Here is a 26,767-nt window from a genome sequence, read left to right as displayed (position 1 = left end):
GCATGGGGGGCAACAGACACTCACATGGGGGGCAACAGACACTCACAGGGGGCATGGGGGGCTACAGATACTCACGGGGGCGCATGGGGGCAACAGACACTCATGGGGGGTAAGGGGGCTACAGACAATCACGGGGGGCATGGGGGCAACAGACACTCACAGGGGCATGGGGGGCTACAGACACTCACGGGGGGCATGGGGGGCTACACACTCACAGGGGGGCATGTGAGGCAACAGACACTCACGGGGGCATGCGGGGCTACAGACACTCACGGGGTGGACCGGCGTACCGTGGTGGACAGGGGTAGACAGGGCCTTTGTTGTGGGCCTTCGGTAGTGTAGCCGGCTCCCGCCTCCCGGTTGCTGCCATTGGCTAAAGGGGGACAAGGCAACCAATGGGAGAGGGAGGCAGGAGCTGGCCCAGAAAAAGAAAGCACAATAGACAACTTCAGCATCAACGTGCAAATGGTCATCTTAGAAAGGCCTTCTGGCAAGAGGCACGAATAGGGCATAGCACATATGAATCCCAAGTCGGATGTGCGCTTCGCCCAACATGCAGATGAAAGAAAAGCAGTGTGCACGCACGGCCGAAAAGAGCATTTCAAGTCATTTTTGACGGTCGCTCGCAGCATCAATATAAATGCCCAAAATGTCCAACTATGTCATCACTTTTCGACCAGGGGTCAAGAATGGAAAAGCTGACGCACTCTCTCGTACAGGCACTGATGACTTGGTATATACGCCCCCAGATCCAGTCCCCATCATACCGGAAGACAAGATCTTGGGCCTCACTACAGCCCTAACCCAAGTTGAACTGAGAGATAAGATCCAACGAACCATGAACCCAGATGCCTTCCTCGCATGGCAAGCGCAAGGGGAACAATATTCCATTAAAGATCACTTACCCTTTTTTAAGGATTGGTTGTATGTACCCACCAAAGACTTACAACAACAAATTGTTGCTAGTTATCATGATTCCCTGATCGAAGGGCACCCTGGAATCACCAAGACTCTAGCCAAGGTAAAACAGAACTTCTGGTGGCCTGCCTGGCGTAAGGATGTCATCCAATATGTTCAGTCCTGCGGCGTAGGTGCGCAAAACAAATCACAAAAACAAAAACCATCTGGTCTTCTGCAACCTTTGGACAGTCCTCCCACTCCCTGGCACACTCTTTCCCTCGACTTCATCACTGACCTACCTCCCAGTCAAGGGTTTAACACCATCCTGGTAGTCGTGGATTTGTTCTCAAAGATGGCGCACTTTATTCCGCTAAAAGGCCTCCCTGATGCATCCACTCTAGCCAAAGTGTTCCTGGATGGTATTGTAAAACTACATGGCTTCCCATCAGTCCTGATCTCCGATCGAGGTAGCCAGTTCATCTCCAACTTCTGGAAAAAATGTTGTGCAACGGCACAAATTAATGTCCGGCTATCCACTAGCCATCACCCCCAAACGGACGGTCAGACTGAGAGGACCAACCAGATCCTCGAACAATACCTACGGTGCATATTACACCATGAACTAAGGGAATGGAAAGATTTGTTGTGGATAGCCGAGTTCGCCTATAACAACTCCTTGCACTCCAGTACCGGACAAACACCCTTTTATACCCTTTATGGTAGACACCCACGTACCTCAGAACTAGATGTCCCAACAAATTTGGAAATGCCAGCAGTAAAAACTCTTCACACCAACATCATTCAGGCTTTCAAAAAGGCCAAAGAACATCTTATTTTCGCCAAAGAAAAACAAAAGCAATTTGCCGACCAACACTGGAAAAAGGCCCCAGACTATCAGGTAGGAGACAAGGTTTTGGCTGGCTGCCAAGTTTGTACCCATCAAGGGACCCCAGACTTTTCAACCCAGGTACTTAGGGCCTTACACCATCAAGGCAATTATCAATCCAGCGGCCGTCAAAGTAGACTTACCACCTAACCTACAGATTCACCCAGTATTTCATGTGTCCCTATTAAAACCGATGCAGCCCGGTACACGGATTGGGACACCACCAAAACCCATACTTATTGACGGAGAACCAGAATTTGAAGTCGGAAGCATCTTGGATTCCAAGTATTCGAGGGGACGGCTATACTACCTAGTTGGTTGGAAAGGATTTGGACCCCAAGACAGATCCTGGGAACCCTGTGAAAACATTCATGGACCACGTCTGATCAGAACATATCACTGCAACTTTCCAACTAAACCAGGGCCGGACAGAAGGAACACCTTGAGAGGGGCCTTGGGGGGGAGTGCTGTCACGACCCACTTCCTGAAACCCCCCCCGGCAGGCCCATGGGCCAGAAGGGGTCTCAGTTCGGGCCCCCAACAAGTTTAGACATCCTTTGCCTAGGCCCTCTTGGCCTTTGGAGCCAGGCTCATACTTAATGAAGACTCCTGGGAACCAAGCTATGCGTTATAGTGTTTTGGGTGTGGTAGCCTAGCGACTATTTTACCTGGACTACTTTCTTGATGCTATTTAAACCACACCCGACTTGGAGAACATGCTTCGCGTTACTTTGCAATCCTGCAACGTGACGCTCATCGTGTTCAGCTGCATCTGCGAACCTCGGAATAACAGCATCTGAAAAACAAAAGGACATCGTTAATAGCAGCAGCTTACCTGTGATTCCACCGCTAGCTGCCATCCGCTCATGCAATCAGCATCCAAGGAACAGCGAGCCTCCCGGACCGTCAGATCTGCAAAAGGAAACAAACAGGACATTAGACATTTTACAATTGTGCCGCCACCTTACCTCACGGGTCGCCCATCGACCAGCATCGTCTTGAGACTTCTTTCTCCGGGTGAGCACCGCAACCTACGGGAACAAAAGACAACAGGTTAGCAAAGGCAAGGCATAATAGCACTGTGCATAGCGCCTACTTACCGCATCAAGGCGCTTTCGAAGCACCATCACCTGCCGGCGAGTCCCAATTCATCCAGCGTTCCACAGCGAACTCCCGTGCACCTTAGGGGAGAGAAAAGACATTATTTAAATCCAAGAAAGGCATACAGTATAACAGTAATAAGACCTACCTGAAAGACTCAATAGGGCCTGCATCAGTGAAGTAACTGGATTGCACTCGCCCACAAAGGACAAGGCGCCCCTGCCAAGAAGGCAGGACGGAGAGCACGCCAAAACCCATAACAAGGTGAGGAAAGGTCCGGGGAGGGGCTGCGGGCATACGGGGTGTTGGCAGGCTCTTACCCCAGTTGCCCAGTCTTGAACATTGCCCACCTATTTTCCAGGCAGAACTTCCCCGCTAATTATACCTGGGAGCGGCTGAGAAGGGCACCAGAGTCCCCACAGCTGGGTGGCGTCCCCATGGATACCAGGTGAGCGTAATACCCAGCCCCCCACCCACTGTTCTGCCTGGAAACACCTGTCAGACACCCCATTCAGAGGAGTTCAGTGTGGCTGGGGAGGTGGCAGCCACGGCACCCCTCACAGTGGAAGACAGCCAGGATGACATCTGGGGCACCATTGAGGTTGATACAATGGATGTGGCCCACACTCAAACCCCAATTGCATGCCCCCAGGTATCTACTAGAGATACTGTTAACACCAACACCCCAGAGCAGTTTGCGCATGACGACACCCTGGGACCAATCAGTCCTGTATCCAGTGTTGGGGAGGATGAGCAGGCTGGGCATGCCAGCCTCATACCCAGCACACCCACAGGTGCAGTTGCAAGACCACAGCGGGCCGACATGCTCACTGCACTCATCCGGGAATTTGTAGAGGACAACCATCAGACTTGAGTGGCGTACAGAGTTGTCAGCACTGGGCCGGTCCTTTACAGACAACACCAACCGCCTCTGCGAAGAGGTCTCGGCCCTCCGGCAGGTGCTAGGGCGCATCGCTGATGCCTTGGAGGCAGGTCGTCCCGCCCCACTGCCTCAGCAGGAGGCCGCACCATCCTCCAGCTGTTCAACCCAAACCAGCCCGCTCTGCCGGTCGGTTCGTGCAATGCGCCGAGGGGACATGCCACCCCCTGGCTCTGGGAGTGCCGAGTGAATGTAATGGCAGCCTCATGTAGGCTTTGTGGACTCAATGAGACTTGTGTGGGGGAGTTGTGGGGGGAGACGGAGGGGGGTGAGGGTGTGTGGGGGAGTTGTGGGGGGAGCAGGAGGGGGGAGGGTGGTGGAGGGTTTTGACACTTACGTTACTATTGCTGCATTCAATACACCAGTTATATAAAAAAGAAGACCTGAGTGGACATTCATCATTGCGCATGTGTCATTTAATCATTCACAGTGCATACTATACATGTACCCCCACACCCAGTGCCCTATGTCCAAACATTATGTCACCCTCTGCTGACATGTGTGTCAGAAATATTGTGCGATCAATGTCTGCCGCACAGCACGTCCCTCCTGTGCATCAGCACCGTGATGAGGTCCTGCCACATCTTCCTCCTCCCCTTCATCCTCATCGGGTGCTATCAGTTCCATGTCAGGGGGCAGGGGCATGTTCCAGCAGATGCACATATTGTGCAGCATTACACATGCCATGGTGATCTTGGCCACCTTCTCATGCCTGTAGAGGAGTACCCCACCCGACCGGCTGAGGCAGCAAAATCGTGCCTTCAACAGGCCAAAGGTCTGCTCGATGACCACACGTGTACGTGTATGGGAACGATTGTAGACCTCCTCGTGCCTGTTCTGTGGGTTTCGGACAGGGGTGAGGAACCACGACTTCAAGGGATAGCCACTATCACCTGTATGAGATAAAAATAAAAGTAAATGTCAGGGGAATCATGAAGGACAGTTGTACTAGTCAACACATTCCTGCAGTTTATGGTTGCCTATATGCACATGTCCCTGGATCCATTGCCGCCATTTACTGTCCCTCCATGTGTCCTGTGCCATGGTCTAATGGTGTGGGTTTCATCTTCATGTGGATGGTGTGCACTGACGTCTATTTGCACATGCATGGTGTATGCATACAGCTGTGTAAGTGTCAAAATAGTGAGGTGTTGTGTCCTGTGAAATTTTGCAGTAGTCTGTGCAATATTGGGCAATCAGCATTGGCATTCCCATGGTGACATGCAGCACTCCTGTGATTGTGCCGGCCCTGTGCCGGACTGTGGATTCTCCAGTAGGTTCAGTATGATGCACTCTCAGGGATGCTTGTCCTGTGTGGTGATATGGAGGAGACATGAACATGGTGCATATGCACTGCATGGTGCAGGATGGCATTATGGAGGGTGAGGGTCGCTGATGGGTGGTGCACGTGTCGTGGGATGTGGGCTGCTAGTCATGTCATGATAGGTGTGGACCTTACTTCATTCATATTGGATTTTTGTGTCTTGCACGGTATGTGATGGTTTGGGGCACAATTTGGTGATGTGCACATCGTGCAGTCTCATCAACATTGGCAGCATGGTGGTGTGTGCATCTCTCCCCCCTTTTCAATGCCATGTGCCAGTCCTGCTACTTATCAAGCAGCCAGGCACGTTGTCCAGCATGTCGCTCCATGTAGGATGGTAGCGTGGAGTTCCACAGGACCAAAGAGTCATGAGTTGATCCGGGATATCGGGCACAACAATGTGTGATGATCTTGCTGGCGTTGCATACCATCTGCACATTGATGGAGTGTTATTCCTTGCGGTTGCGGTACACCACCTCCATGGCATGTGGGAGGGCACCTACACAATTTGGCATGCCTGCCAGTGCATGGAAGGCACCTTTTGTATCAAATATCTCCTGTGGAGTCCGTGGTAGGGATATGTAGTCCCTTGTGTGCTTGAGGAGGGCATCCAGCACTTGGTTCAGGATCCGGGAAAATAAGGGTTGTGATATGCCATGCATGTGCCCCACTGTGTGCTGGTAGGTGCCTGTGGCAAGGAAGTGGAGCACAGACACTCCCTTCAGTAGAGGGGGGATGGTGGTGCATATTTCAATGAGGCTCACTATGTCATTGTGTATCAGGTCCACTATGGTGGTGATGGTGTCCCGGTCCACATGGTACAGGGTGTGGATCTGCTCAGGGGTTGAAGGGAGTGGCTCTGATGCGAGGGATTGGGGGCTGCCGCCGTGGTAACGGTGGCTGCACTGGTGGGGCATGCTGGGCCTGTCTCACCCTCCTTCTCCTCCTGTGTCTCCTCTGTGGTGGCAGCTGTTGTTGTTGTTGATGTTGAGGCATTGCAAGCAGGTCCTCCAGCTCCAGTAATGCTACTACTATTGGTATCATCTTGGTGTGGGATGGGGTGTGGTGTGCGGGTGTGCTCCTTTTGTACTTGGCCTGACTCCATTGCCTCCGCCTGTGCTTATTGTGTGCACCTGTGGCAGTTGGGAATACTGCTCAGGGCTCTTTACGGCAGGTCGGCAATGCCGGAATTTATGCTATGCCGGTAGGCACTTTTTCCGCCTTCATGAGGCCATTATTTGCATGTCCGCTTCACTTGTGATCTACTCCGGTTTACGGCATGGCGCTAATGCCGGCATGGTGGGTCGTGTGCGTGCGCCCAGACGGCTATTAACGGCATCGTACTTTACAGTGCCGTTAATTGCGGTCTGGTTGGTCAGAATAGCCCATAGCGGTAAGCGATGCCGGTAATCCTTTACCTGCATCGTTTTTCCCTTACCTCCAAACTCGGAATGAGGGCCAACGTGTGAATAAGCACTGTATGAATGGCATATCGAAGGAGGCTAAAAATGCTTAACGGGGTGTGGTGGCGCGCGCCTGTAATCCCAGCATGAGTGCGGGAGGCTGAGGTTGTGGATGGGGGTTCGCGGCATCTGTTCGCATCCACTGGTGATTTGTGCTAGACCTATTCTGAGTATATTCTGTGTAACCCAAAGTCGTGAAGCCTGTGTTCTGTTCCTGTGAACCCCAAGAGAAGGGGACTTGTTTCTGTTTTATATGAGATTTAGACTCAATGTCATGCATACTTACTCTATACTAAATATAAGAAATCCTTTGGAGGAAAAGAAATGGTGTCGATTCTGTAATGTGTTTGAAACAGATGAGACTCTAGAACACATTATGTTGAGATGTCCCCATTTGCTAAAACAAAGAACTGAATATTTTGCAGAGTTATTCGATAATGGTGTTTGTAATGATCCCAAATTTATATGGTACAGAATGAGAAACGGATATTCACCGATTTTGATTATTTGATTAATTTCCTTTTTAAAAATAGTATGTGAATTAAGTTAGAAATGTTTTTGACTTCTGAATTTGTGTTTTATTGTTTGTTTTGTACTCTTATGTATTTTAAAAGAAATGTCTATATTCTGACTGCGAACATTTTATTGGTTTTCTTTTATTACTCTGTTTTTGCGATCACTTTAGTAAAGGTTTGTGATAAACCAAGAACAAATAAACAAATAAAAAAAAAATAAAAAAATGTTTAACACACAATACCACACACCCCTTATTCACTGACAACAGGACATTGGCCCTCATTACGACCCTGGCGCAAAGCGAAAAACGATGGCGGTAAACGATTACCGCCATCGTCTTCCGCTCGTGCCGATTACGACCCGTGACCGTAAACTACGATGTCACTAGCGGCATCGTAGCTAACGCTGCCGCTGACTGCGCCAAGGGCGCGCGCACGCGAACATCCACACCGTACTTAGCGCCATGGCGGAAAGGTGCGGGAATGCCGACCCAAGCGGACATGCCCCTAACGCCATCACCCAGGCCGTTAAGTACCTTACCTCCATGGTGCAAATTACGCCATCGCGAACCAACCGTAAAGGGCCATGTAAAGTGAATGCAGCTGCCACAGGTGCACAGAAACAGCACAGGTGAAGGCAATACAGACACAGGAAGTACAAAAAGAGCACACCCCACCCCTTCCCACACCCAGTCACACTCCACAATGATACCAATAGGACTAGCAATGTTGGGGCTGGAGGACCTGATAGCAATGCGAGTGCTACAACTACAACTACAACAACAACAACAACAACAACAACAACAACAACAACAACAGGCTGCACAGAGGAGACGCAGGAGGAGAAGGAGGGCAAGGCAGGCCCAGCAAGCCCCACCAGCACAGCCAGTGCCACCACGCAGGCAGCCCCCAATCCCACGCATCAGACCCAGCCCATTCAACCTCACGGCTGAGCAGATCCACACCCTGTACCGACTGGACCGGGACACCATCACCACCATTGTGGACATGATACACAACGACATCGTCAGCATGATTGATACACCCACTGCCACCCCCCCCTACTGAAGGTAGTGTCCGTGCTCCACTTCCTGGCCACAGGCACCTACCAGCACACAGTGGGGCACTTGCATGGCATATCACAACCATTATTCTCGCGTACACTGATGCAAGTGCTCGATGCCCTCCTCAAGCACACAGATGACCATATCTCATTACCACGGTCTGCCCAGGAGATTGCCAACACCAAAGTGGGTTTCCATGCACTGGCCGGCATACCTGGTTGCATTGGTGCCATTGACTGCACCCATGTAGAATTGGTGGTCCCACATGCCATGGAGGTACCGTACCGCAACCGTAAACATTTCCACTCAATCAACGTGCAAATGGTCTGTGACTCCAACAGGATCATCACACATTGTTGTGCCAGATTCCCCGGATCAACCCATGATTCTATGATCCTTCGGAACTCAACAATACCACGCTACATGGAGCGACATGCAGGCCCAAGATCCTACCTACTCGGTGAGTCTAATGACATGAGCATGGCAATGCAAAGTGGGTGTTGAATGACGTACCAATGCATATTACATCTGGCAGATACAGGGGGGTGGGTGCAACTAGCAGTAGCCAGATCATTCCCTGTGGCAGCACTGACGTCAACAGAGAAGTGTACACATCATGCCTGACCTATTCATCCCAACATGTGAATGAAAGTGCATCCCAAAAACGACACAACCATTTGCAAGTGCATTGTGCAAATTGTGGCCGCATTGACCCTAAAGAATAACACCAACATGCACGTCACCATGCACCAACTACTGAAAGGCCTGTCCCCCACAACTGCGCACAAAGGAGGCACATGACAGACAGGGACATCAATGCACCACTACAAGACCCACAAACTGTCCCCATTGACACCAGTAATGCTCACTGGGGTCATAATGAGCCAGACATCGATGTTGCTATCATGTGAGCTTCAAGCTCACAGGACACGTGCAAGGTCACATGAATGACGTCCTGAACGGACACAGTGGATGGCCACTCACAAGGCAATCGTCCCCCCTGCATTGTGTTTTAGCATGCAAAACAGTACATGAGAGCCATGAACACATACTGGTTGCACAGTGTAAATCCATATCCACAACTCCAATTGGTGCACAGTAACAGTCAGAATCAAGGCATGGTTGTGCGTCTTGTTCACATATCAATCTCGTTCATGACACATTCTTTTCTCACATTTTACAGGTGATGCGGGCTATCCCCTGAAGAGGTGGCTCCTCATACCAGTCCGGAACCCATCAAACCAGCATGAGGAGGACTACAACCATAACCATGCACGTACCTGTGTGGTGATAGAGCATGCTTTTGGCCTACTGAAGGCACGTTTCCGCTGCCTCAGCAGGTCTGGCGGGGCACTCCTGTACCGCCATGAGAAGGTTGCAAAGATCGTCATGGCATGTGTCATGCTACACAATATGTGCATCAGACGAAACGTGCCTCTGCCCCCTGACGCAGAACCACAACCACCTGATGATGGGGATGTTGATGATGGGGAAGGGGCAGCACCTCAGGGAGGCAGCGATGCACAGGAGGGCCATATAATGCGTCAGAATGTAATTGACCGATACTTCTAGCACACACAGCGAGTGTGTGACATATGGATGGCACTTGGGGCACTGTGTGTGTCTGGTATGTCAACACTGTGGACTGTAACAATTAAGCACACATACGCAATGAGCAATGTCCACACTTTTAGTTTGTGAGAAAAGAAAAAGTGTATTGTACTACTGAATAGGTATAACAGTACCCCTCCCCCTCCCCCCTGCACACTCCAACACACCCAATACCCCCCTCCCCCTCCCCCTGAACACTCCAACACACCCAATACCCCCCTCCACCTCCCCCCTGAACACTCCAACACACCCAATACCCCCTCCCCCTCCCCCCTGAACACTCCAACACACCCAATACCCCCCTCCCCCTCCCCCTGAACACTCCAACACACCCAATACCCCCCTCCCCCTCCCCCCTGAACACCCTGCAAACATGTGACAGTGCCCGTGGTGAAATAAGTATAGTTCAGCACACTATTGACTGCCCCCTCTCCCGGAACCTGGGGCCCCCCTGCCTGTGCTCCTCAGGGTCCTTGATGACCTGCGGACGGGAGAGGCTTGTGCTGAACTTGCAGCCGAGGATGTACCGGGCTGCTCAGTACGGCATGTGTCCAGAATTGTCTGGATGAGCTGGCTCATCATCTGCCGCCCTGCAGCAAGTTCGGTGCAAATGTCCCTGCTGGCAGTTTGGATGGCAGCCCTGATGCCATAAGCACTCCTCTCCATGGCTGCACTGGTACTTACACATTCTGCTACATGCTGCGTGAGGAGTGTGCCCAGTGCTTCCTGCCTGTTGGCAATCTGCTCCAGCGACAGCTGGAATTCTGGCCCAATGGGGGGTGCCAATGGGGGACCAATGGGACTACTCCCATCTTCCACAAATCCCACTGGGCTAGGAGTTGCTGGCCATGAATTAGCTGGCGATGGGCCCTGGGTGTCATCTCCATGATGGCTGATTGGGGATAGGTGTGGTGAGTGCAGTTGTGTGTTGTGGTCAAGTCCGGTGTCATCCTCCACATCACTGTCGGAGCAGGCAGCGATGGCTGCAGTCTCCCCAACAGTACTGCTCCCTGCTGACGCATTGCCCTCAGTGGGCAACAGTGGGTGTGGTTGGGCTGCAGGTGCTGTCACGACCCCTTCCTCGGGGGACTTTGCTGCCCTGGGCTCTTCAGCCTGGCGTGGATTCTGCCTGGGTCCAGCAGAGGTGGATGCATGGTTCCCCTCTCCCACTTTCCTGGCCTTCTTGGCTGGGGTGCTGGTGCTGTCGTCCCTGCCAGTGTCCGATTGCGAGCCTGTGGTGGAGCAGAGGAGGGTGACTGTTATTGATGGTTCAGCGGACATTGAGCAGGCATTGTGAAGAGTGAAATGGATAGATTGTGGAGTTAGTAGCCCGTGACATACAGGTTGCCTCCCTTTAGGTTCGGTTTTGCATGCAGGTGTGTGTCTGCCTACTGTACACGCAGGGTGTGGCTCATCTGCTGATGTGTTGCGTCTGCCACATTGTGATTGTCACGTGCAAGTGTATCAGGGTGTCTTGCAAGGCTGGATATGAGGCACCTACCTGTGTCTCCAGATCTCGGGGCCCCTCTCTCCATCTCGCCGACACCTTCGATGCACTCAATGCCAATCAGAGAGGCACATGTCTCCTCCCATGGCTGCATCTTCAGTGGGGAGTCTGCTCCCCCGCCAGTTCCCAGGGCCAGGTTACGGTTGGCAGACATAATGCCCCGGACCCTGATCCGCAGGTCGTCCCATCTCTTGCGGCACTGTTTGGAGGTGCGTGGGGTGGTTCCAACAGCACTGACACGTTGTGCCACAAGTTCCCACACCTCCTTTTTGCGGCCTATGGCTGTTCGGGTCATCTCATTGGAGAAGACAACATCAGCCTTCTCCTGGAGCGTGTCTGCAAGCATTTGCAGTTCCTCTCGACTGAAGCGCTCCTGCCGCTGCCTGTCACATGTCTTCTTGACAACTTTAGGCATGGTTGGCAGTGGAAATGGGTGGGTTATGGGAATCTCAGGGTTTGAGGGTTGGTTGTGGTGTGGTTGGGTAGGATGGCAATGGATTGTGTTTTTTAAGATGGCCGCTGTGCTGTTTCCCGTTCCGCCGCGATTACGCTATTTCCGGTTCCGCCTAATTGCGGTCACCGCTAATTACGGTGACCGCTGACTACGGTCGGCGCAATGATGGGTGGCGGTAGGTCACCCTGCGCTGTTAACGAGGGCGGTAAGGGCTGTTTACGGCATGGCGTAGTTTACGTTACCGCCATGGCGTAATGCTCGTGCGCGATGGGTCGTAATGTGGCGCTCTTATCGCCATCGGACCATGGCGTTAACGCTCATTACGCCATGGCGGTAATTTCTATCACTTACCGCCTGAGTCGTAATGAGGCCCATTGTCTCACAAACCTGGAAGAGCTGTTTCACTGCCGTTGGCGGGCAAATTCCAACTTGATGTCTGTCCAGACAGGGTTGCAGTTAACACTCAACCACTTTCTCCCTCGTTTTGGCTATAAAGTGGAGGTTTGTATTTGGCCTGTAATTGCCATGAACAGAGGGATTAAGGGCAGGTTTCCTGACTAGAGTAGATATAATTTCTAAGTTAAAGGTGGTGGGAACTAGTCCTGTTGAAAGGCTGGTGCTGATTAATAAAAGAAAACCTTGGGAATTACCGAGAATACCTTGGGGTGTTGTAACAATAACCATTCCGGCACAGTATCATGCTCAGAGTTCATAGGTTTCAATTGCATAAACAGGGATTCAACCCGTGGGGGCGTCTGTTCGCTTATGCATGGTTTCAACACACCCTGGCAGCTGTGGAAAGCTTAAGCGCCTCACTGCTCCTGAGCCAAAGACGTACAAACATCATACTTTCTCACAAAAGGGTGCCAGGCTGCCAATGCATTCAGGAGGACAGACATATGGCCCTTCTCTCCCTACATACCCTTTTTGTGTATATCCGCCTTTCACACAGTCCAAAGACTAGCCACACTCATCAACCTTGACCTATCCTTTGCATTTGATACAGTTGGCCACAATGGTGGCCCCATAAGCATGATGAAGGAAGAGGTCTATTCCTGAGGTAAAGACCATATTCTTCTCCCCAGAACTACTGCCGCAGCATAAGAAGTCCCACAGTAGTCATCCTTGTTGCCAAGTCCATTCATCCAATACATTGACCCACTGGCTGGCCCCACTAATATCCATGACATGTACTTTCTACACGCGTGCATATGGCATAGAAATCAGCCTCCAACCCGCGAGACGCCAGTGATTTCAGTTGGATGCAACATGACAGGCTTAAAATGTCTGTCACAGAGACACACTCTAGACTTCAGACTATTAATGAGAACTTGCATTATCGTAGCTAAAACCACCCATACTCCAGGTTTTCTTGTTGACCCCAACCTCTTCCTCGCTGCAGAAATCTCTTGACGCCCTCCTTTCCTACTACCACACCACCACATGACCCTCATCACCTCTGTGCTGAACATTTCCCTACTTGACTATGGAAAAAGCCTTAATCTTGCCATGTCTGACCCTGCATTCATCAACTCCAATGGATCCATACTAATGCAGCTGGGCTATTAATCAGCACCAGCCATGGCAAATACGCATGCCCGCATTCTAGGCAAACATATATGATGTCTCATAGGCACACTTTACAAGCTTCCTGTGAGATGAATATTCAAAAACAATGTGCTTCGCATTATTCATTGCATAATGTAATGACAACGCATGTGCCCTCCAGATGTGAAAAGGTAGAAAAGAAAAACACCCCCCTTCTTCCAGCACAGGTCAAAGGGCATTTGTAAGGCATCAGGTGGAACATAAAAACAGAACCACGATATGATATGATAGGTTATTTATAGAGCGCTTAATACTCAGAGTTTTCTAAGCGCGACCCAGGGATCGAACCTGTGTTGCTCCGTGTCGTCGATAGATGGCCGAAAACCCAGTGGGATAGAAGGTACGTGGACATGGGGCTAGGAATTACAATACAGATGTATTCCGGGTGGCCACAAACCTAAGCCCAAAACAAAATGATTAATTTGGCCAACGCACTTTGCAGAGTCACAGTAATTTCTTAAACTGAGAACTAATGAATGGAAACGAATAGCTGGGCTTTCCCAGGGTTCAGCTGTGGTTTGTACACTAGAACCTTAAAATAAATGATCTGTCTGGATACAGAGGTGGAGCAACTTAGCCAATGGAACGTAAAAACGGGACAGCTTCTCCTTAGACTTTCAACAACAAGATCACTGGATTCAGTGAATAGATTCATCAAAGGTCTCTGGGGTCAACATCTCAGTTCAGTGTGAGCGACCCCCTAGATTAATCACTGATTCTCAGTCACTCACAGTATAGGGGTGAGGGATGTAGAATCTCTCCACCCTTCTTTCTTGACTCCTCATTCCATTGATTCAGTTCCCGTGATTCTCCTCATCTCCTGGGTAGACCCCCTTCACCTGGGCCATGAGCCCTACGTGCGCCTGCGTATTAGGCTGAGATAATGGCATATGCTAGGGCTGGATGGAACCGTGATGAGCCCCAAGTCACCGGGGAGTTTGCCAATTGAGCTTTCTTGCCGATTGAGCCAGGATATAGTGGTTTGGTCACAGACCCAAAAAGTCCCACCCAGAATGTGGGCAATTAAGGTATCTGGCTGCTGGGTCCATTGGAACTCTCCTCCTCCCTGTATTAGCTCTAGCCTCCAACTCTGCATCTTTGTGTATCTCTCCCCCCTACCTGTCTAGTCCCAGTCTCCCACACCCCACGCTTGACTACCTCCTTAATGATTCAAAGTGGGGCTGTGCCTAAGGGGATCCATTGCTCCTCTTCTCCTCTCCATATACTCCTTTTGTACCTCCTTAGCACTGCCATGTGCTCATGCCTCCATCACTCCACAGCTCTCTCCGGTCTGACGAGGAACATAGCTGTGCCTTCTCTTTATCTCTTTTCTTCTCCTCTGGCGTCAATTGTTCCAATGATCTTACATTGTATTCTTCTCCTTCATCCTTGCTGTTACCACCAACCTCCTTTCTTCTTCCCCCTCCCTCTTTTACTCTTGTCTCCACCCTCCACTCCTTTGCATGTTGTTTGGTTCTAGTGCCCATTCTACACCTCCGATTTAAACTCCATCTCCTCCTTTATCTCTGCACCCTTCTTGTTCTTCCGAACCTCATTCCTTTTCGTGCTCCACTTTCCAGTCTCCTCTTCTCCTGCTTCAAACATTCACCACTGCTGCTCCTACTTTGACTCCAAACACACACACACTGCCTTCAAGTGAGCGGCTTATACAGGGGACTAGCCCTGCCCGCTTGGTACCTCCCACACTGAAGTGTATTCATGTATGCCTGGTAATTGTTAGTTGCAATTGATTGATTTACTCGCCCATGTGGGTGGTACTCTGGTGGTCCCAACCACTGTACACACTGGCTCGAAGACAGAGTGAGGCTTTATCTAGGCTGCCTGCCATTTTATAAGCCAGTGTGGGCATACACAAACAGGGGTGGACTGGCCTGCAAGGAACTCTGGAGACTTCCCGGTGGGCCTCTGCACCCTGGGCCTCTTTTGGGTGGTATTTCAAAATGTTCTCATAGGAAAAGCGTTGGACTTGCTCAAAATTTGTAATATGGGGCCACTTTGAAAATTATTTCCAAGTCCTCTTTTGGTTACCAGACCACACCAGTACACAAAGTGAAACCATCATTGCCGACCTTTGTGCTCTGCAGCGCTGCTCTTTGATTCCTAACCACATATGTGACTTGAACGACTGCAGATTCCTTCCCGTGAAATCACTTGTGGCTGTTGTTTGCATGACAGGACGGCTGATATTTGAGAGGTTCTGCTTCCAGGTGGGTTTCCCTTAAAGGGACGTGGATTTATTGGTTCTCACTAGGATGAGCTATCTGCCCCATCACCAGGTTATGGTGGAGTAGGCCAGTGCCATTGCCTTCCCCCCACATACTCAAACAGAATTTTACAGACGCACTCACACACAGGCTGGATACTACACATTGTGCAAAATATACTAGCAGGCCAAATATGGATTCCAGCAGCTCCGTGTTCTCTGGGTCAGCAATCTTTAACATGTTGTCCACTAGCTCCTTGATAATGTGCGCCAGATTCAAGACCATTTTTACTTCAACCTGACACTTCCTCAATGGTAACGTGAGCCCATTTTTCATTGAAAGTCTGGGAACACGCTTTAATGTAGCAGGGTGCTCCTCCTCAGAGGGTCCCTTAATCAAGATATCGTCTTGAAAGCAATACATTCCAGGCATCCAACAAAGAGCTGCTGCATGATTGGATGGTGGCAAACCAAAGGGCATATAATGGAAAATAAAGGCCCTGAATTGGATTATGGCAAACCAAAGGGCATATAATGGTTAATAAAGGCCCCCTAAGCTAAGCTGTCACTAATAAGGTAATGTGCTGAGAGGACTCATGCAGACTGACGTGGTGGTACACCAATGGCAAATCCACAAATCCATTTTGAAATACTTCCTGAACTTCATGGTAGGCAATATTATCAAAGGTTTTGCATTGTCATCTACCAGAAGGCTCTCGTTAACGCCATGCAATTCTACATCCATCCACATCATGCCATTGGGTTAGCCTGCAATCACAAGTCAACCAATCAGAAAACTCAATGGGCTCCATCACTCAAGCATCAAACAACAGCATCAGATCTATGTGTAGCTCCTCTCTAATGGCAATGAAAACAGGCCTCACCTTGTGCATACAAGGAGTAATCACTTCTTATGGATGATGCAGTGATTAACTCCATTTCAAATGCCAATCTTGTTGTTAACACTTCAGAATCATCAATGACCAGGGTACCTTGTTGGATCCCATCAGAAATAGACACTAACTGTATTTGCTACCTTGGTCTCAGCTCTTTCTTGTGTGCCCCCTGTCCCTTCCAACCCACCATTGGTTCCTCTTTTTCGTCCAAATACAGCTTGCACAGAACAGCTTCCTCCTCACATTTCAACATTATCGAATCATAACCCAATGTTATTATAGGGTTCGTCCCAAAGGCATTGTGCATTCCTATTAGGCTTTTCATGCCTCGAGTCAGTTTTTTTGGTTCATGACTCACTGCAGAATGCTGTAAGGGATCCTGAATCAAGCGACACCTCAATTTCTTATGTAGCTCCACTGTCCTTTGGACTTGCTCCCTTCCACAGCTAGCAGCACCTCTTCATCTTCCGACTCGCCCCTGCACATATACAGACCATTCTCGCTCTGCTCTGTCCCATCCTCTTAAACATCCCAGCAAAATGTCTCTCCATACACACTTGTGAAACTGTCGCCTTCATCCCTAACCAGCATAGTGAACAGCTAGATGTCATGGGAATTGTAGTCTGAAAGATCTGGAGAGTCAAAGGCTGTAGACTCCTGCCTTAGGTTAGGGCGTGGCATTCCTTGTTACTAGAGGAGTGCCCTCTCCACCCATGTGGGGGAGCCAGCCAATCTGGTGGCTAGGAACGTGAGTTTGCACCACTGGTGTAAGCCCGCGTTCCAAGTGGCCTGACGGCCGGTTCCCCCGCTGCCATATTCCCGCACCCTCCATGGCCATTTCTTTACTAACCCCCACACCCTCCTTGGCCATCTTGGAAAAGGATTTTTACTCGTACCACGTGCATCCCGTTGTAGGAAGGAAAATCCTTTTTCTTTTAGCACCCTGATTTACCGCTTTGGTAACCCGGGGTGCTAATGGCCTTCACCCCCAATTCCAGGTGCTGGAACAGGGGATAATGGCCCAGAGCCCTTGTTATCACCCTCACTTTGCTCAGACCGATAACTTTGGCTGCCAGCAGTTATCCCTGTTCAGGCCCCTGGAACGGGGGATGAACGCCACATTAGCACCTGAGCGGGGGGAGCTAGCCAATCAGATGGCTAGGAATGCAGGCGTGAACCGTCGGTACAAGCCTGCGTTCCATGCCACCTGAGGGCCGGCTCCCCGCCACCATCTGCCCCCCACCCTCCGTCCCTGTTTTTTTTTGTTCCTTCCCACCCCCACTTAGCTTATTTCAGCAGCGGCACTCCACCACTGCATCCACTATTTCCCCTTTCCTCCGGCAGGCTCCCATGCAAAGGGAAGAGAGGCTCCGTATGGAGCCCCGCCTCCCCTTTCCATGGCAGCCATCTTGGTAATGGATTTTCATTCATTGAACAGGACGCGCGAGGCGTCCCGTTCAATGACTGAAAATCCTTTCTTTTAGCACCTCTGGTTACCAAACGGGGTGCTAATGGACTTCCTCCCCCTTTCCAGGTACTGGAACAGTGGATAACGGCCCGGAACCCTTGTTATCTGCCTTCACTTAGCTTGGGGCGATAACTTGGGCTCCCAGGCCATTATCCTCCGTTCCAGCCCTCGTAACAGGGGCTTAACGCCACATTCCTTTAGTATCTCTAGCACTTAACCCTCTACATGCCTCACAAATATTTGGGCCATTGGCCTGTTCTGCTCTGGACAGATTGCTCAAAACCAGCTGAGGCAATTATTATAGGTCTTGCCCTGAAATGGTGCACAGTGAAAGTGTAGTGAAAATGATTTGTGCTGATTTTGAGAAATAACACTAAATTGGCATTAGATGATCTATGAATATTTCAGTCCTATGCAGTAGTGGTCGAGCTGGCTCAAATGTTCTTCCGACCTATCTAAACAATAGTGTTTGAATCAGCTAAAATGATTCATACCTGTGTCAGAAGCTAAAGCAGATTTGAGACGTTTTGAGCCAGAAAGGCACAAAATGTCCTGAACCGTCTCAAATTGGTTTTGCTCTGGAAGTATGTCCTCAAACAGATTCAAATCATTTGAGCAGATTCGAACCGCCACGGTTTCAGCCAGGTTTGAATTACATTTGAGCAAATTCCATGATTCCAGATAGTAGTTCAGTAAATTGAGTGCCATTAATAAATTCAGCACCATTGTTAATTACAGTGCAAACAGCAAGAACTGTGGTATCAAGATATATAACAAAAATGTGTTCCTGAATAAATCTTCATTTTCAAGGGAATTAATTTAAGTATATTGAGTATGGCACTACAATTATCCCATTGGTGACCAGTGCACATACATACTTAACTCTGAAAGGCATAGTAGACCATTGCTCTCAAGCCTTCGAGAACCCCCAGTCTAACTCATACCCTACTTTCCTACAGAAAAGGAAGAAATTAAGTGGTAAGAGTCTGTCAGTATGCTTCTGACGACCGCACGCAAGCCTTTCATCTTTCCCAGGTTGAGACATTCAATGCCATTGCACTCTGTAATACGAACTTCTCTTATTTACAGTGGCACAGAACAGCAAACACTGTGGTTGCAATCACTGTATAATAAAGCAAGTTAATTACAGACAACGCCTAGAACCAACAGAGGGGAAGACCCAAAAGAACAAGAGAGATAATGTTAGGCGGAACCGACCATGGGCGATAACCCAATCAGGGCAGAACAATAGCTAACAAAGCTGATACAAACAAAACGCACAACTATCAACCGTACCCACTACCAAGTATCCCCCTGACAGACATGACTACATGAACCTTGCGTAAACCCCAACCCAACGCAATTGTGCATCCACACTATCCAACTACTACCTCACGCTCACAAGACAACCATCCTCAAACCAACCCCTCCAAATAAGCGAACACGTCAGCCAAATGAGACCCCTATCACCACACTAGGATACCCACACCCAAGCTAGTAAGTAGAAGAAACTAGACCGACATACATGATACCCTAGCAGCCTTCTTGGAGAGGTACTGACTTCCTGACGATTGACCCATCACAAACGACAAAATTATCTGAGACATGGGTATGGTGATTCACTTGCGCCAATCCACACTTCCTGGTAAGGACTGAACTGTAGCGCGTCGCACTCAGACAGAACGATGGATATGGGCACAGGTTGCAAGTAGATAGTTCCACAGGGACCAGTTCCCATCAACCACAGACTGGGATGTAGGTGCTACCCTGAGTAAGAAGAAAGATAGAATTGTAGAGATAACTAACGCAACATATAGACAGAGAGATGAGAGACAGCCTTGTCATGCTGAAACTAGATCACTGTAAGGAAGACATTTTGTCTAAATCTCAAGACACACAAATGAATGTGCGTTTTCTCCAGACAACAATGCTAATAACCAACCCTACCAAAACCTCACCGCTCTTCACACACCTCACAAACCTTAAGTAAACACAACCCTACCTTTTAAAACACAGCAACCCACACGCACGTCACCACTCTGCAACAACAGACACACCACACAGAACCCCACACAATAGCACATGCCAGACTCCGACCACAGAAAAAGCTCAGTGAAAGGTGTAAACCAAACTGAAGCTGCCAACAGCACATCACAGCTCCTTTGCGTTCTCTCCAAACTTTATCCTACTAAAGCGCTAACCCTCCCCACTTTCTTTCAGATCAGCCAGAGCTCCAGGGGACCACTAGGGTGGTGACAGTGCGCGGTATAAATATGCTTAAACATTAACATGAACATTATTACCAGGGACACACCGCACTCACCCTGCAGCTGAACAGCACGCATAGATGGAATTCTCTGACAGTAAGAAAAATAAAATTCAGCAACTCATTTAAACTCATGCCTACAATTGCCACAGAAAAGTTGTTTTGCAATTGTATCAAAGTGAGGCCCTTTATTATCACAAACAGCATGCATTGCACAATGACAGATTAAGTTGAATTTTCCATGAAGTGTTGGCGGAGTGTGTCGGGGTCAGTGAGTACACTAGCGCATTACAAGTGAGCTGTTGCTTGTTACTAGACCTCTTAGATAATGAAGTTCCTTCTTTTCATGCCCACACAGGATAATGGTCCTCTCGCGGTACCCAATCCTGGAGTCGGTTCATCATCTTCTCCCATCTCCGGACGGGGAGATTGCCCCCGCCATCTCTATGACGGTCAACATCTCAGGCAAACCTGTGGACTTTGTGGTGACCCACTTTGGAAATGAAGAGTATGTATCGTTTTTGTTATTATGAATGCAGCATTGTTTTTTCATTCTATGGGATCAAATTAAGGGGGACTGCTATGACAGCAGGACACCCACCCGCACTACTGCCTACCATACAAGTACATCTAGTTAGGTTTATAGAGAAAAATGTACCCTTACTCCGCACAGGTTCTGTAGACAGACATGACAACTCTCTCATCAATTATTGAAAATCAATGCTCCTGTAGGTCGCTGTTCCGAGTCGCTTATCACTTGATGTGATTTGCACTCTGAAGTAAACTGCACTGAGAATGGGTGCATGTGGTTGGCTTACACACCCCAGGGCAGGCGTGGAGGGGAGGCGAGAGTTGGTGTGCTGCAGCACATTGGGACCCTGTGTGCGCTCTCTGTCACCTCAACCTGGTGCTGTGCAGTGCTTGTGGTGCTGAGTAGTGCAAATATCTCAGAAACGGTGCATCCTAGGGCCTTCAAACGTGATTTACAAGGTGCTTTGAGTTGTGTTCCTCACGTAAAGACACTTAAGATGAGCTTTGTCTGGTTCTTCTATGACTAAATTGATGTTTCGATGATTTGAGGCAACCGTCTCATGTGTGAAGGGGCTGAAATCCAGGGAAAGGGGTGGGGTGTCCAAATGTCATGTAGCCAGTAATGTCCGGAGGGTCCTAATAGGTAACTATGCAAAATCTGGCGCAGAGTGGTGGAACGGTGTGGAATTGTATAAGGAACAAACTACCAGATGTTCTGCTTTATATAGAGAGATTTGGGGCACTGTGTAGATTTCAATTTTTAAAAAACTAATATTAGATTTCTATTCATTGTGAAATTCCAATGCTCTTTGGTATCTGGCAAGGCTATACTACATAGTTGCAAATGGCTAATTGCTTTTTAGCTTTATAAAGAATTTTGGACGCAGCAAAGTGTAAGACGGTCCCAGTAGCAGTCTCATTGAAAATAATAACCAAATATTCCAACAAAGACACAGCAAACCCCGACAACGGAAAGTATGATGACAGATAACATGCATCCATTTTACCATCATTCATCCTTACAGAGGAGCCCATGTGATTCCAAGCATCAGTGCCATGGACCTCTCTCAGTCCAACACCAGGGTCCTGTCCTATTGGCACGACCCTGGTACTGCCAAAGTACATATCAATGAGGATCCATGACTTACAAACCTCCTTTAAGAGGAGACGTTATCAAAAGAACTTAAAAGGGAGGCTATGATGATATACAAGGTGCAGCTGAAATAACTATTAATCGGTCTCGGTGTATGGTCCTAGACTATGGAATAGCCTACCCAGGGAAATGAGGAATTTAGATTCTCTGTTTAAATTCCAAAAGGCCCTAAAAACTTTTTTGTTTAAATAAAATCTGGCCGATTGGGTTGTGGTTAGAGTTCCATCTCTCTTTAGAATATGCTTATGAATACACTCTGTGCTAGCCGCTCTAAGCAAGAAATACCATCTGCGCCATTATATGGTTTGTTCCGTTTTGAGCGCGTTACAAATTCCTCAAAATCAAAATCACTACGTGGACAGCGCGGAGACCTGTGCGGAGGAGAGAGAGAGCGGGTATGTTATTAATTGTGTAACCAAGAACATTAAACATTGTGAAGAAAATGGACTCCACTCTGCGTCATCCGTCTGTCCCATCTTTATGTTCAATTTCTAAATGAGTGGGTACTCTGGGATCGAGCTTACATTTCTTGACTAATGTAGCATTGATACATTCCATTTGCGCCCTAAACGTCAGGGCAGTGGAGGCCAAAACACAGGAACTACCCTTTTGCGCTGCCACCTCTAGACTACACACTCCCGATGCGCAGGGTGCAGAGCCAGTGGGGCGCCTACATGGACTCTTCACGTTCAACGGGCCACCAGTACAATTTCACAAGTGTGGTGGCGGAGTTGCAGTGCACTGCATGAATGTTGAGTCATGGGTGCTGCTTGTGTAGAAAGGAACAGGGAAATCTAATCTGCCCGCATTTATCAAAAAGGGCAGATGGGACTAAATTTGGGGTACAGTAAAAGCTTCTAATTTCTCTTGCTAAGCAGCAAATATAGCGCAACATCATTTCCCTTCATTGTTACCCCAGTGCATAAGCCTATCAGTGCAAGAGGGCAAATGGAGCTGCTCAATTCATAACCTTTTGCAAACTTGATGTAATTTGGTCCAGAGTCTATAAACCCATCTAACCTTCAGCAGACAAGATGCAGGAGTGCCCCGTCCTGAGGACCAAGAACACCATGGCGCAGATTAGCAAAGCACTTTCCAAGAATAAATCAGACCCGCACCTGGAGAACAAAAAACATATTTCACATATGCATCAACTATGTCTGATTCACAATAAAAGTAGATGCAGAAAGTACTCTCATAAAAATGACCTTTATGCATGTACCGATGTTATCAAATATGTGCAATACACACATACACACCCAAAAATTACAACAGCCTTAGAGACCGAGGGAGAAGTCATTATCACGGGATAATGAAACGCCATCAAGTTATGGCCCAACTAAAGACCCCTCCCGAAAGTCTATAAAGCTGAAGTGGAACATTTTACTTTAAGAGCGAGAAAAGTCAATAGCAACCGAACCAATCCTCAAATGTGGACACACGCAGAAAGCTGCGATTCCAAATAAATATATAATGACCGCCACTGTCGTGAAGGCGCCTTTTCGCACACATTGAAATGATTGCGCCTTCTAAACGGAGCCAGATTCACGCACCTCTTTATGACACAAGTGAAGACACCCTCTTTACTTGTGTCAAAACAATCGGTGATAGCGGAATGCCCTTTGACTGGTGTGCAATTGCACATACTATTCCAAAAGTCCCCCCACCCCTGATTCACAAACGCGCTGCGCTTTCAAATGCTTGAACCCCACTGCACCAGTTTGAAACAGGCGAAGGGGGGTGGGCAATGCATAGAAGGTGTGTGTCAGAACTCCAAATCCGCCCCATGAATCACTGTTTTCCAATCCCTCAAATAGGCATTGACATGCTATTTGCTTTTTGATTTTGTAACCATTTCAAAATAAGAGTACCTTGCAGGTGGCTGGGAGCCTATATAATATATCGAAGCCAGGAGCACCCGCTATGCTAATGTACTGAAGGGGGCGCTCTGCGCATCATTTGAGCTGGTGCAGGCTGTGGAATCGAGTGGCCGGCGCCTTTCTGAGAATCCCACATCTCTGGCCCACCATCCGCACTGCGACGGGTTGTGTGGTTCTCCCTTAATTGGGCCTCTTGCGTGCATGACTAATTGCTGCTCAGTATCGCCAAACTCTGCTGTTTACAGCAACAAAAACCCAGGACGCTGTCATTTATTGTGAAGTGACTCTAAACCTACACGCTTTTTAGGTTTATTCGGACTGTGTATGTTGAGGTGGCAACATAGACTTCAAAAATGCGTGCGTTATTCAGATAATTTAGTGATTTACTTCCTGTATACAAACACACACAGCAAATAAATATTTGCTATCTTTTCACATGAAGGAATTTCTATTGTGCAAAGGTAGGGTGACCAGACGTCCCAGTTTTCCAGGGAAAGTCCGTCCCGGGGTCCCGGGAGTTTTTCCATTTTAGAATCCCCCTCCGGGGTTTGCATGGTTGGGTGACCACACACAACGCTTACACAATTTTGAAGTTTGGCTCGAACACCCAACCTTTCAGGTACAAGCCACAACACTTACTGACTGTGCCACAGAAACTGACGTGGAAATTATTGTAGGCAAGCCATGTAATAGCAATCAGAGCTCAAATTTACGTGCCAGGATGCACAAACAAAACTGCAATAATGAGATCATATACAGTTTATACAAAGGAGAAGTGCTGGAAATATGGTTGGATGGTGGTTGTGGGGGCGTGTTGGGGGGAGGGGCGTTAATTGGTGGGCTGCGATGAGATAGTCCCTCTTTTATGTTGTTGACCGTCCCGGTTTTTCGTTTTGGAAATCTGGTCACCCTGTGCAAAGGTGCCACTGCCAGAGGTTCTATGCCCCCAATCCTCCGGGCTGTTTGTGTGCTTTATAAGTGAAATAAATAAATAAATAGAATGCTGCAAATTGTCAGCAGTATTGCTGCTCATATCATATAGAATGAAGCAAGCAGGTGTTGCCCAACCCATAGATGTTTCTACCCGGGGAAAATGAAGCAATCTGGTTTCTGTACTGGGTTTTTTATCCACGTCATAGAAAGAAACAGATTTTACTTCCTAGCCTATACATTGTTTTCATTCCTTATTGCTTACACAGAAAAAAATGACAATTCACATATATTCTATACATTCGGGATACGTACAGAGATAGGTGGGCCAAAACAGAAAAACTCCTTTTCCCGACTCACTTCCAGTTCAACGGGATAACTTCTCCGTGTTCCCCTGACAAAACAACAATAACAGGATGGCTTCTTTCGCCGGTTTGCAATTGTGTCAGTCTTTGAAGAGTGACCCTCTGGGTTTCCCTTTACAGGTTTGTCGTGGTTCCTCAGTAACTCACAGTCTTGTTTTTTTTTAATTTTTTAAATATGCATCTGTACTTCAAACTACTCAGTAAAATGTTATTTAACTTTGTCTCTGGAATCCATCTTTTACACCTTCAAGGGACTCACGCGTGTGAAATCCACTGTCCAGTCTGTTGTACTTTGCTTCTCGAAGCTATGTCTGCGCTCAATAAATATTTATTTATTTTATTTATCTATTTATATAGCACGCCAAGCCCTGAGGCATCTGGGCGCATACTAACAGTACATATGTTACGCAAACACCATAGTGAAGCAGAATAGAATAATCGAAAGTGCAGAAAGGAGTACAGGCAAACAAGATAATGGAAAACATTCTTAAGTCTCTTGCGAGAGGAGCCAGATTTTTACATTTCTTCTGAATAGATGGAAGGACGGTTCTGGTCTTAAGGTTAGAGGCAAAGTGTCAATAATAATACCTGCCTTGAGGAGATAAATGCCACAGAGGGAAATAAATGCCAGCCTCTCTGTCATTATAGATTTGGATGGAGAGAAATCTGTGCCTTCTGAAGGTTGAACTCTGAGACCACAACACACATGTCTCTAAACAACCTTTTAGTGGGTGATGGTTTTCCCCACCGCTGCGCAACAGCCTATAGATGAAATGCACTCTTACTGTGTGCTATGCTCTTTACCGATCCAGACTGCAAGTTCTCCTCTCACAAACCAAACAGGTCTGCAGTCACTGGGCTTTGTAGTTTATCATCAGAATGAGAACTCGATATTCCCTGGCAGATCCATACCCTAGATGGAACATGGCCAGTACCAGTGTTCTCCGCTTAGTGTGGGCGTGCCCTCCTATCTAACACCCAGAAAGATACCACTGGTTATTGGTCCCTCTCCTTACTTCAACATGGCTGCTTGTTTTAGTGAAATGCAAAAATAGACAGATGAGAAGCTCTTTCTCGTTTTCTTCCCAAATTGTCAGAGGGCAATATCCATTTATTAATTTTATTTGTTGTGCATTTGTATGGCGCTTATACATCAAGTAATTTTGTGTTTCAAAGCGCCCACAGGGCAGCAGGGAGGGGACATGGGAATCAAATCAAAATAACAATGAAAGATGGAGGCGGACCTACTAGGCCTTGTGAGCATTCAGAACGTGCAAGTGCAGAGAGAGGGGGAGAGGGCGTGGGGTGTACGAAAAGTGTGCAGTGACCCGTAGGAAAGTGCTAGGGAGAGAGCAGCTGTAAGCTCTTATATGAGTGGTCAGCTGCCAATAAATAAGTAAAGACCTATGGTTGCATGGGCTGGTGGGTGCCAAGGCAAGTGCCGGGAGTGGGCAGAGGCTGAAGGCGATTGGGTGTGAGAGGACACATAAGGGCCCTGGTCACCAATCTCAGCCTCTGAGGAGGTTTAGCAGAGGAGGGAGGAAGGGAAAGAGGTGGAGAAAAGGAGAGTGTTCAGGGGCTTCTGCAATTTAAGGAGATCCGGTTCAAGGCGAAGAGGAACGGGGAAGCTGTTGAGGAAAGAGATCGGCCACCAGCTCACTGTTTAGCAAATGGCTTGACA

At 48.5% G+C, this 26,767-nt stretch overlaps 1 protein-coding gene across 3 annotated transcripts in view; it reads left to right on the top strand.

Moving 5' to 3' along the window:
- CWH43 (cell wall biogenesis 43 C-terminal homolog) overlaps positions 1 to 26,767 on the top strand; it is a 533,223-nt gene that overhangs the window by 424,209 nt on the left and 82,247 nt on the right. For 2 of the 3 annotated variants that reach the window (XM_069631684.1, XM_069631685.1), the window contains exon 12: positions 20,586 to 20,735. The exons of the other annotated variant lie outside the window; for it this stretch is intronic. In XM_069631684.1, the coding sequence (XP_069487785.1) occupies positions 20,586 to 20,735 (150 nt within the window). The remainder of the gene's footprint in view (positions 1 to 20,585; positions 20,736 to 26,767) is intronic. 3 annotated transcript variants of the gene reach the window in all.

This window comes from Ambystoma mexicanum, chromosome 6q (assembly GCF_040938575.1).
Source record: "Ambystoma mexicanum isolate Mex_15411 chromosome 6q, UKY_AmexF1_1, whole genome shotgun sequence".
Taxonomy (NCBI): Eukaryota; Metazoa; Chordata; class Amphibia; order Caudata; family Ambystomatidae; genus Ambystoma; species Ambystoma mexicanum.
This window is presented reverse-complemented; position numbering and strand designations above follow the sequence as displayed.